Source organism: Etheostoma cragini, chromosome 13 (genome assembly GCF_013103735.1).
Source record: "Etheostoma cragini isolate CJK2018 chromosome 13, CSU_Ecrag_1.0, whole genome shotgun sequence".
In the NCBI taxonomy this organism is placed as follows: Eukaryota; Metazoa; Chordata; class Actinopteri; order Perciformes; family Percidae; genus Etheostoma; species Etheostoma cragini.
The window spans coordinates 17,482,801-17,495,012 of NC_048419.1; the positions used below are offsets into that span (position 1 = coordinate 17,482,801).

The 12,212-nt window shown below is 38.5% G+C and overlaps 1 protein-coding gene across 1 annotated transcript in view; it reads left to right on the plus strand.

The window, feature by feature from the left end:
* Positions 1-12,212, plus strand: part of LOC117956004 (glucocorticoid receptor-like) — a gene marked incomplete at its 5' end in the record, with an annotated part of 59,424 nt that extends 47,212 nt beyond the window's left edge. The window contains 5 exons of the mRNA XM_034890847.1: positions 3,600-3,809; positions 5,249-5,393; positions 7,945-8,075; positions 10,343-10,500; positions 10,805-12,212. Of these exons, the coding sequence (XP_034746738.1) occupies positions 3,600-3,809; positions 5,249-5,393; positions 7,945-8,075; positions 10,343-10,500; positions 10,805-10,957 (797 nt within the window). The remainder of the gene's footprint in view (positions 1-3,599; positions 3,810-5,248; positions 5,394-7,944; positions 8,076-10,342; positions 10,501-10,804) is intronic.

Genomic DNA, 12,212 nt, shown 5'->3' on the forward strand with positions numbered 1-12,212 from the left:
ACCACCATCACACAAGTTAATGGAAAGTAAGCATGCCACATTAGTTTGAATGTGTCATGTCACCACATCTCCTGCTTAAATGTCTGAAAAGATTCTCATGAGAAATACAATATTTGGAAAAACGAAACTTTGCAATGTTTAGAATCATGCTTGTTGCTTTAAACTGCATTGTACTTAATTATAATATACATACCCTAAGAATACTTCTATAAATACAGTGCTGATTGCTTGAAGTCAATAGTTGTTATTTGCTATTGTAGCATTCCAACTTTTATGAATTTATCAGTCTGGCCTCCATCATATCACATTTGATTACTGTTACAACACTGACTTTATATACCCCGTCTGTTAAGACGTCTTAGCAAGTTGATATTTGTTTAAACATGTTGAATCAAATATACTCTGTTTTTTAATTAGTTTTTTTAGTTTTTGTATTTTTTTCCCAAAGAGCACCAAATGTTTTTGCTGGAATGAAAGTGGAAAAGACAGACTTAAAAGTGTACATTCATGGTGTGTTCATCGCTGAAACATACTTTTACCTCTTTTACCTCCTATATTGGAATTTTGATGTAATCAAGTCGCTCTCTGCCTTATGTCTTAGCTTTTACCTTTTTCTGTTCCTCTCTCTTACCTCTTATGTAATAATTATGTTGCCAGAGGAATATTGTGGCGGTATTATTTCTCTAAAGTTTATGATTTTCACTTTAAGTTAAAGACTCTGACACACCAACCGATTATTGACTGTCGGACAGTCTGGCAGGGTCAGTGACTCGAGTCTGTTTGGTGTGTTCCGTGCAGTCGTCAGTCAGAGGATCCGTTGGCCTTCAGATTAGCGCCGCTTGCTGTTATGGAGACATTTTACGTCTTGCACACGCACAAAACGTACGTTCAAGTTGGCGTCGCTTCGGTTCCGAGGCACTTTTTTGGACCGATTCAGGGAGGTAGTGAGTCCAACTGCCTTTTCTGCGAAATTTCTTGTGAAATTTTAAAATCCTTTTTTGAACTTGTGGTTTGGATGTCTGTGGATTTGAGAAAGTTAAAATAAATTATATTGAAATTAAATAAATGGCCTCTAGCCCAGTGCAGTGTCAATAGTTTTCTGGAAAGTAGGGCTTTTTAAGGAAAGCCTTGAATGTGTACAGATATACCCCGATAATATAGCTTATAAAGTTACAAAGGCGGCAGTGTGGATTGGATGTTGTTAGTCATTCAGCTGTAAACATGTGCGTATTTGTGCGCCATTGTCTATGATTGTGCTGTTCTGTACATGTGGGCTGGGATGCAGGCGAGGCAGAATGAGAGTGCCACCTTGTCACATGTTGATCAATGCATAATCAACCACAAGTCCACAGTCTTGGATCATCTTGTGATCTTTTGCCTAATTCTGCTTCAAGGGTTACATGTTAAAGACACAGAGGCAAGGCAAGGCATGGCAAGGCAGTTTTATTTGTATAGCACATTTCAGCAACAGGGCAATTCAAAGTGCTTTAAAGAAAATCAGTTAAACAGATAAAACACAAGTACAAACAGTTAAAAATTATAGGCATATAAAACACATAAAAACTAAATCGACACAAGCTAGACACAGAGCAACAATTAAGCAAGTCAAGGTTTAGTAAAATGGACTTGGGAAGCAATTAGTTAAGCACAACAACTGCTTAAGTCCTTTGAACTTGGTTGTTGAGTATTTCAGCTTACTTGGGGGCATGAAATTGCTGTCAGTCTTGATTGAAATTACATGTAAACAGTGCAGTGTTTTTCAGACGGATGTGAAAGTAGTTTAATAAATAGAGGAATAGACAGAAAGACAGGGAGAGGGATTTGATGGCCATGAGAGCATCAGCAGACAAACTCCTACCATAAAAGCTCTTAGTTGCTATAGAAACACCAGCAGAGGAAATTAAAAAAGGTAGAGTAGAAAAAAAACATGTTTTTTCAATGTAACCTCTCAACCACTGACATGTTTTGCAGATTTAGTGAGAGAAAATGTCAAATTCGATGCTGATGTGCTCATACAAGAACATAGCAATTTGCTGCTGCTGTTGTTAAACTCTAGAGAAAGTGCCAAAAAAATAAAAATGAAACGTTCCTCTAAGAAGGAGAATGGCTTTAATCTAGTAATGCCAAGTCTACACTAGAGGATTTTCAAATATTAACTAATTCTTTTTAAAAGTGGGTGACTACAGACATAACTGTGGACGTCTTTAATCTGCCCAACTCTTTTACGTGTCTGTTCTGTTTTGGTACGTCTTACACAATCATTAAAAAAGTACTTACACTGTTGCCGTTATTGTACAAGCTTGTCCTCCTTTTCAACCATCCACCTGTCTCTGGAGTTAGAGGTTTTAAGGGCATTGTTGGCAGCCATGTTTCTGTTGGACACAAGTACACAACATCTGGTTGGTGACGCTTCCCGGTCCACTCTCTTATTGGCTGGGTTGCAAGTTTCTGCTCAACAATTCATCGTTGTTCCTTTTACACTACACACAAACATGTTTTTTATATTTTCTGACGTTTTATGGACAAAATGATTCATCATTAAATCAAGAAAAGACATAACAGATCATTAATAATGAAAATAATACTTGGTTGCAGGCCTAGCGATGATGCAGGTGTAACGTGAGTTGTAGCTAAGATAGCAGTCATTTCAAAAACGTTTTGGCTATCTATTATTGTTTGATTGCTAACGTTAGCTCCAAACGCCATTCAAGTGACAGCCTTTGTTGTGTTTGATTGCTAGCTTGTAGACAGCAGTGAAGGAACTTGGTTAAGTAGATCCATTTACTGTATTGACATTACAGAAGTCTCGTGTTAGCATCTTATATGCTACTTGTTACAAAGTAACGCATTCACAACTCAAATCTGCACTCGCTACACATTGGGCAGTGACACCGGTACTTTACACCCACAACAACACCATTTCCTTGTCCTGACCTCCCCTGTGACCAAACTAACCAATCAGAAGCAAGAACTTAGACTGAGGTAAACGTGAGGGAAACAGAGAGGCAGATTTAACAGAATGTCCTGACTGTGGTAAATATGTAAACATGTAAATAATATTTGTGTAACATAAATATGTAAATGATTAACTGAATAAACATTGTAAACACATTTCTAGTAAATTAACTCTTCGAACTTTCAGATTTAAATTAACTCCACTTCTAAACCTTACACATGTTTTAATTTCTGTTAGCCTGCAAGTCTAAACATGTGGCTGTTTCCTTGTTCTGTAGGCAGTCTGTATACTTACATCATATAATACATACAGTACCTCTCTGGAGAAAATACATGACTCCCTTAAATTCATTCTGGTGGCGACCATAATCTAATTCTCAATCATCTATTAATCTCTGACATAGTGTTTTCTGCTTTTCATCTTTAACTTATTTTATTACACAGCTTTGTTGAATATTAGATTTGCTTTTAGGTCAATCGCGTTGTAACTAAGATAGCTGTAAAAAAAAATACATATATATATATATTTTAATAGATAGATTCTCTTCAATGCCTAAAAAAGAAAAAACAACATTGCTCGCTGGTTCCCGTTTTAATGTCTCTTCCCCACCCTTTCTCCTCCTCTCTCTCGCCCTGTTCCCCAGCGAGGAAAAACAAGAAGATGAAAGTGCCCCCCCACCCGTCCCCAGTCGTCCCCACCATGCTGTCGATGCTTAAGGCCATCGAGCCAGCGGTCATTTACTCGGGCTATGACAGCACACTGCCTGACACCTCCTCGCGGCTGATGACCACTCTCAACAGGCTGGGGGGACAGCAGGTCATCTCCGCAGTCAAGTGGGCCAAGTCCCTGCCAGGTAACAAAAAGATCCTTACCTTGTGTTGCCTTTGATTTGGTTTAGATGCTCGAGCTCAGCTTGTAATTGACACTATTGTGTAGTAAAATGGACCGAGATGCTGATGGAAAATGAAGTCATTTGTGACTTTTAAGACGTGCATCCGGTAGAGGAAATTACTTCACTTTTAGATTGAATAGAAAACTTGCATTTTGAAGAGACTTTAAGTGTGATCTGTAATTTGCCCTTCAGTTAACCAATCATGTGCTTGTCAGCATTATCATTCCTCAAGTAGCTGCAAGTTCACTTCAAAAAACCAACACTTACTGTACCATAATTCAAAATGTTACAATGGCCCTTCTAGTGGTTAGAACATGTGTTAAAACATAATTCTACCCTGCTGAAAAACATTGATGGGGCTGTTTAGATTTAGACAGCAGCTTCCAGCTAATAAAGTAGAATCATACAGATACAGAAGAAAACATTGTGTAGCTGATTTGATCCTGGTGCCCCCCACACACCCATATATATATATATATATATATACACACATATATTACTCTTTTCCCAAATAGAAAGAAATGGTTTGGAATTTTAACCACCAGTGATAGTACGGGATCTAGTATAGTATCATGAGAAAGAAGGCACATGACTTGATAATCGCTCCAAGTATTTGCTTGAAGATATTCTCTTCTCACTATTTCTATTAGTCACAGTAAATATTCAAGATCAGATGTTTCAGAGAAACCTCTAAAGAAATCTGTAGAAGTAGCTATTTTAATTAATTAATTTATTCATTTTTTTGCTTAGATTTCTCGGTCAGGGAAAGTATGATAAGGGACAAATCTGGCTCCAATCTGTCAGTGGATGCATTGTTAACAGCTGGCAGCTAGTGAGGTAGTGAAAGGGGGGTTACATACAAAGCCAGTGGTTTAACAAATGTAAAGTGAAAGGACTTTTCATGTGATATTCCACTTTTATAGTTTTGACAGTGTGTAAATGACTGAAATTCATTGAATTCAAATTTGAAACTTTATTTTATCCTATTTTGTTTGTGTTTGTATAAGAAAGGCTTATGTTTTCATGATGTATTGAGTGATTACTTTTTCTGTTGTTTGGTGTTTCTGTATTTCTTTCTAATCAATATATCACACTGGGCTTTTTAATAATACAGACAGAATAGGTGAATTGTATTACAGGCGGCTTACACCCTAATACAGTAAATCATTATTTTCCAAGTTGCAAAAACACATTCATCTTGTCATGTTTGGAAAAATAAAATGACAAATGATATTTAAAAAAACACTCAATGTCCAAATGTAAAAAAAAGTTTAAGTTTCATATCATTAACTGCTCATTAAATGTATGTGATTATGACTGTGTGTGTGTGTGTGTGTGTGTGTGTGTGTGTGTGTTTGTGTTTGTGTTTGTTTTTCTAACCCCTTACCTGACTGTCCTAGGTTTCCGCAACCTGCACCTGGATGACCAGATGACATTGCTGCAATGCTCCTGGCTCTTCCTCATGTCTTTCAGTCTGGGTTGGAGGTCCTATGAGCAGTGTAACGGTACCATGCTCTGCTTCGCCCCTGATCTTGTCATCAACAAGTGTGTACCACAGCCAGCTGTTGTATATTTATGCACTCGTTTCTCCAGCAGACCATTTTGTCAGCCTGTTACTCATTTCAGGGTGTTGGTCTCACTTCATCACTTGGCCTACACACACCCCCGCCAGTTCATGATTCAGCTTGGCTGCAATAAAGTCACGTCATTGGCTTTAGGCGCTGCACCAACAGTATATTGCAATTGTGGTCGTTTCTCGCGTTAAATTGTTAAATCAGACAAAAAAAGAAGCAGTCGTCGACACCATGTAAATCAGAGGAAGCACATGGCTGTCTGCACCCTCCTCAGGCCAACGGGGGAGTTACCGTATGAGACAAAGTCCGTGGTACGGTACACGGGAACTGAAGGCTTATTTGACAGCTAGCTTAGCATAAAAACTGAAAGCAAGGGAGAACAGCTAACCGGGCTTTTGGCAAACATTTAAGAATATGCCTACAATTACCTTTAAAGCACACTAATTAACATGTATGTTGTTTGTTTAATCCCTAAAAACTACATTGGTGGTTTTACAGGGAGTTATGTGCTTTAAGCATTTGTTGCTAACCTAAGACAGAGCCAGCTTGCTGTTTCCCCCTGCTTCCAGTCTTTATGCTAAGCTAAGCCTCCCAGTGTATTGATCTTCTAACTACCAAGACAGGTGCATTTTCCAAAACATTTATATTATATTCCTTTAGGTTTAAGATAGAACAAGTAATACATTGTTAATTTCATTCAGATAATTGTAGTAGTTTTCTTTTTAAAATACCAACTGTCACAATATTACCAAAACCCCAGATAAGTTTTTGATATCACGGATATCATACTGTAAATAACGTTTTGTGCTACCGTGAAGCTACAGGGGGACAGCTCAGGGACCACTGCGGCAGGTTAATTACAAAGCAACATTACTTAAAGACTCACTGAATGCAAAAATGGATTTTGCTTAGAAGTCTCTGTTCCAGTCGTTGTAGTCCCTGGTGGAAAGAGGATAAAGAAGAGGCTCATCTCTTGTTAGCTTGTTTGTTCTTACAGCCCAGATCAGGTTTTAAATACTTGCGGAGGGGAAACATTATCCATTATCTTTGATGTTAGTCCGTCAAACCTCTTCACACATGTATAATTTTAACCAAAAGAGACTGATTATTTGATTAATATTCAACTGCAACTTTCATGTAGGGGTGGTTATCATTCCAAACTTTCTGTATTGGTACAACTGTGATACAATATATGAGTTTCAGTACCAGTACCTTACTTTGAAGAACATAAACATGTTTTTCTACAAAAGCCTAAATTAAACGCAGTATAACATTTGCTAAATTATGATTTTATTCAAGACATATTTGATCTAAGGTCAACATTTCAACAATCATTTTCAATACTTTGTGCTATTGACACATTTCTTTGGTCTGCTAAATACTGTAGTTTGGCGGGGGTTCTGGCCATGACTATTGTTTTGAAAGTGCCCATATCATAAAAAAAATAGTTTTGGGGGGTATTTTGTGTCTCTGGTGATTTCACACACACAAATTTAGAAAAAAACATCCATGCTGTTTTGAGTGAGATACAGATTTCTTAATGTCCTCTGCCTTCAGTCTCCGGGTGAGCTGTTCAAAATCTCCACGGCTTTCAAAATAACTAGCTGAGACAAGGTGGCTAACTGTAGCATGCTAGCTCGTTCTCAATGCCAAAACACTGTTACGACACACACTAGTTCACCATAATCTACAAAAGAACTACTTAAATATCTCTTTTCTGCAGGTATCCACACAAAGTTAGAAGTGTGCCCTAGTTTAGAAGAGGTCTGCCGGCTAATCCTGCCTTGTACTGACCAAATTTGGAGAAAGAGTCATCTAGTTGATGTGTTCCTTACTTAGCTACTGCACATGTGCAACTCCCGACAAAGACAGTAAAGAAGTGAGATGGCTCATTCTAAATGTCTCTAAAACAGAGACCCAAACACACAGGGTGAAAACAGGTTATGCAGCTTAGTGCAATACAACAGAAATATGGTGTTTTTTGAAAATAAAACCATGTAAACCTATTCTGGTACAACCACAAAATACAAATTTGAACCTGAAAATTAGCATAAGCGCTTCAAGTTACGATATACTTTGATGGGATTTAGAGCTTGACGGATATACAGTGTTCTTAAGCCCAGATGGAAACAGCCACTCGCAATGGACACATGAACTCAGAGAGGGGTGAAAATGGATATGAAAGGTGAAGTAGACATTGCCGCTAGCATTGCAGATGGTCAGAATGACTAGCGGCTCACACCCAAGGTTATGTATCAGGAGAATGTGCTGTATTGATATTAGAGGCAGAACGTAATGTGGGCTGTGTGTTAGTGGAAGTGAGGTGTGAAAATTACTCAGGACTGATTTAACAGTGCGACATCCCCTTGCTCAGGGGCTGTACCTTTAGAATTTAATAACAGGATGAATGAAATAGCTTTAAGTCTAATCTATATGTTTTTGTTTCTGTCTCCCAATGTTCTACACTTCTCCCTCATCTCTACTTTCTCCCTTGCCGTTTTTTTCCTTCTCCCTCCTTTCAGAGAACGTATGAAGTTGCCCTTCATGAACGACCAGTGTGAGCAGATGCTGAAAATCTGTAATGAGTTTGTCAGACTGCAGGTGTCCTATGATGAGTACCTGTGCATGAAGGTCCTGTTACTGCTCAGTACAGGTAATTAAACACACTTCTCATTGACAAATCACAGCAGCGTTTTTAAACGTCTGGAACATGCAATTATTCTGGGATTTAAAGAGATCTCAAAATCACTTTTCCAGTGTACCAAGTATGTTTCACTGATTAGCTTTTTTATTGCATTGTGAGATAGTCTCACTTTGTCATAGAAGGGTAGTATGTGGAGTGGAATGGGGACAAACTATATCGCAAATGCAAATTTTTACTCATAGTTGAACAGTAATGATGAGGATGGATAAGTGAAAATGTCTACCACACACAACATGTGAAGGCTGTGATTATTTTAGCTTTTTGAGTATAGTTTAAGGTACAATCCTTATGATTTTAGTCCTGGTTCATTTGGTAACACCTGGGGTTACAATGATAAGTGCCTTTAATTCTAATCTCTTTAAATTTGTTGGCGGTGTTTTTCTTGAGTTCCTCAAAGTACTCTATGTATATATTAGTGAAGGTTGTTTGTTAAGGGACTGTTCCTCGGTAGAACATACAGGTAAAATGTTCAGCAGCCCTTACTGTCCTTTCTTTCTGAAGAGCCTGAGTTAAAATCTAAGTCCAGCTATGTAATTAGTCCAGCATGGTAAAAGCAATATAAAAGTCTTACTAAATCAAACCTTTTCACCATTATGTGATTACTCTTTGCTGAGGAGGAGAAAATTCCTTCTTCTGCCTTATTCTCTGTGAATGGCAGAGAAAAGGATCCACATTAGAGGCGATTTGCTCGTTATGCATAGGAAATGACATTTCCATACTGAGCCCTTCTTGCAGTTTCATACCTGAGAGCTATTTCCATCTGGTCCCCTCGGGGATGGAAATACAAACTGCTTCAAGCTGTTTTAATTACTTCTCATGTGTGTGAGTGAAAATGAAAGTCGATGGGACAATTGGATTTACTGTTAAACATTCATTTTAAGTCCAAATGACAGACTTTAGTTTTAGCTGAGTTAACATCTGCACCACATAATTTAAATAATTGTTTAAAAAACACACACACAGATGGGTCATAGTAGCTCTTTTCTACTAACACCCTAAGCTCTGTTAACATGTAGTTATTTTATACTAAATAATTCAGAACAGAGAGCAGGAAAGGCAATCTGTTTTTACTCTTACTCACTCGGCCAAACCCGAACATGCATAATGAAGAGGCCAGGTAGCACTTGCACTGCTGTATCTCCAATTTATCTGATTATGTAAATCGGACAGTATTTCACAACGATCCTGCCCTCTGGGGTTTTGCATAATCTCTAGACCAGCTACTCTGGCTTTGTCTGGGCCCCATGCCAGGCACCAGACTGACAAGGGGTCTGTGATGTGTTGACATGTTTTTTATGACAACTGCATATTTATGATTTTGTGGTTTTTAGCTTGTATAGCAGTGACCAATCCTCACTTTGTGTTTTTTAAAATACATTGTACTGGCAGAGGTTGTGATTTTAGTAAGGTGTGTGTCCAAACATTTACTGCTCCTCTTAGATTCTCATCCAGGCCACACCAGTACAGGAACACACACTAGCTATTGATGTTACGTTTTGGTTTGCATATTTTCCGATGCCTACAGCATTCTGGGTAGGAGGTGCCTGCATGCATCTGTGTGTGTTTAGGCAGCGTCTTCTAAGGATCCCTGTAGAGGTCCCACACAGTAAGTTTTAATGAAGTATTAATGTCCTGCGTTGTTTGTTGCAGCAGAGAACAGAATAAAGAACAGACTAATATAAATAGCAACATACTGTTGGATTTTTAGTTTGAGACAGATGTTTTAATGTGGATATCCAGCTGTTTACATAACCAGATGTGCAGATGGAAGAGCAGATACTGTATATATAAATGTCTACATGCAAATTAAATGGGTACATTGTAAGGTATTATGTGCAAATACAATCACATGTTTTCTTCTATTTAAACTAAGGCAAAAAGATACACAAGACTGCTTTTCCAGCCGAGACACATTGAGCATTTATAGACATAAACAAAATTCATAACTTCCTCTGAACGGGTATTAAAGTTGTGTTTTTTTTGGGGGGGGGGGATATGTTTGGTTCTTGACTTTTGGGTCAAAACATTTGGGTTCTTCTGTGTTACCTGCCTAATATAAGACAAAAATGTCTAAATAGGATTTAAAAGTACTTCACTTGATGTTATAAGGGATCCACTAATGTTGTTACTAAGGTGCTCTATCTACAAAAAAAAAACATTTTCATTTTTTTTACAAGTCACACTGATGTATCTGTGTGTGATGTTTGTGTGTGTAGTACCAAAAGAAGGCCTGAAGAGCCAGACAGTGTTTGATGAGATCAGGATGATGTACATCAAGGAGCTGGGAAAAGCCATTGTCAAGAGAGAGGAGAATGCTAGTCAGAACTGGCAGCGTTTCTACCAGCTAACTAAGCTACTGGACTCCATGCAGGAGGTGAGAGAAACACACACGCTCACTGATATATACTGCATGCTTTAGTTTTTATCGGCAAAGTTTAACTTAAGTTTAACTATCGGTGAACGCATCAGCCTATACAACAGCCGGCCTATAAAATCGGTCTATCACTACTTTCTATATAGCTTCTTTATTGTAAAATTGAATACCTACTGTGTGTATATATATGTATATAATCAAGGCTAATTTAAGAATACCCTGCAAATAAAAAAAATAAAAAAACATGTTTTTTTTTTTATTTCCTAATCTGACTGTCTTTGTCGCCCCTGGATGTCTCCTTCAGATGGTCAAGGGTCTTCTCCAGATCTGTTTCTACACCTTTGTGAATAAAACCTTCAGTGTGGAATTCCCAGAGATGCTGGCAGAGATCATCACCAACCAGATACCAAAATTCAAAGATGGGAGCGTCAAGCCTCTTCTGTTTCATCAGAAATGACTGCCTTAAACTGTGAAGCAATGCCTTAAATCCTGCCCTGCCCGTGTACCTCTCTGGGGCCTCCAAGCTTTCGCCCCAAGCCCTAAGCCTTTGCTTGTCCTGCCTCCCCCATCACAATCAATTCCTCTGTTTTCCCAGGCCGTCTTTAGGAGTTCTGCCATGCCCATCCAAGCCTCAGCCATTCAGCCTTATCATGGAGCACAACACCTGTGGCCTCACACCTCCCAATCTGGTCCCAGGTTTGGTGGAATTTTGGTAAAACACCCTACCACCGACCTGTAGCCCTTCCTCATGGCTAACCAAGAAGAAATTGTTCTCCAGGGAAAATGTGTTGGCTCTGAATGTCGTGTAGGCAGGATGCTTTTTATTTTTTATTTTTCTACCCCTTCCAATGTCCAGGGCCCTGTCCTCAGGTTTCTAATGCTGTTTTTTTTGTTGGCCTCCTGCTTCTTACTCTCTCCTAAATCCAGTGTTCTATTGCTGTTTTTACTAACAAGCCAATACCCTCAACATGACACCTTATATACTGTCCAACTTGTTGGATTAGAAACCTATTGAAGCTCCTTCCAAGTTCAAGCCTGCTGTACCTCTGCTCACCTGCTCCGCTTGTGTACGTTTGCCCTTCCTAGCTCCAGTTTGCAGAGAATGTAGTGAGTGTTCACTTGTTGTGGTTTCCAAAGGACTGTTGGTGATGAAGGGGATAAACAAAAACACAAAAAAATTTGAAAAATGTTTTATTCTGGAACCGAGGACATTAAGGACTAACAGTTTTCAGCTGTGAATCAGTTATCATTTCTGAAATTATATGCATCAGATTCATTTACCTGACCAATGGAAAAGACGCTCTAGGAATGTATTCATTTATTTTATGCAGACACGCATTTTTGACCACACATGCAAAAGTCCCGCTAACACACACACAAACATTCAAAGTATTCACAGACACATTGACTCAACATAACGTTTACACGGGATGTAACTGAGAAGGGAAAAACAGTGCCTTTTAGCTATTAATGCTCTTCATAGCCATTCTGTCTGAACAGTTGTTTTTTTTTTGCATAGGAATCTAACTTTGACATAGTGCTTCTGTTTTAGTTTTTACACACTGGCAGCTTTCTCTCCAGGCAGATGTTGTTGTTTTTTGTCCTGAGCCCCAGATATGCATGTAAGGAAGACCTAAGGAAGCCTGTGTTACAGATTAGAAATGCATAGAGCAGTTTGAAATAGCGTAATTTCACATTTTCAAATTCACAGA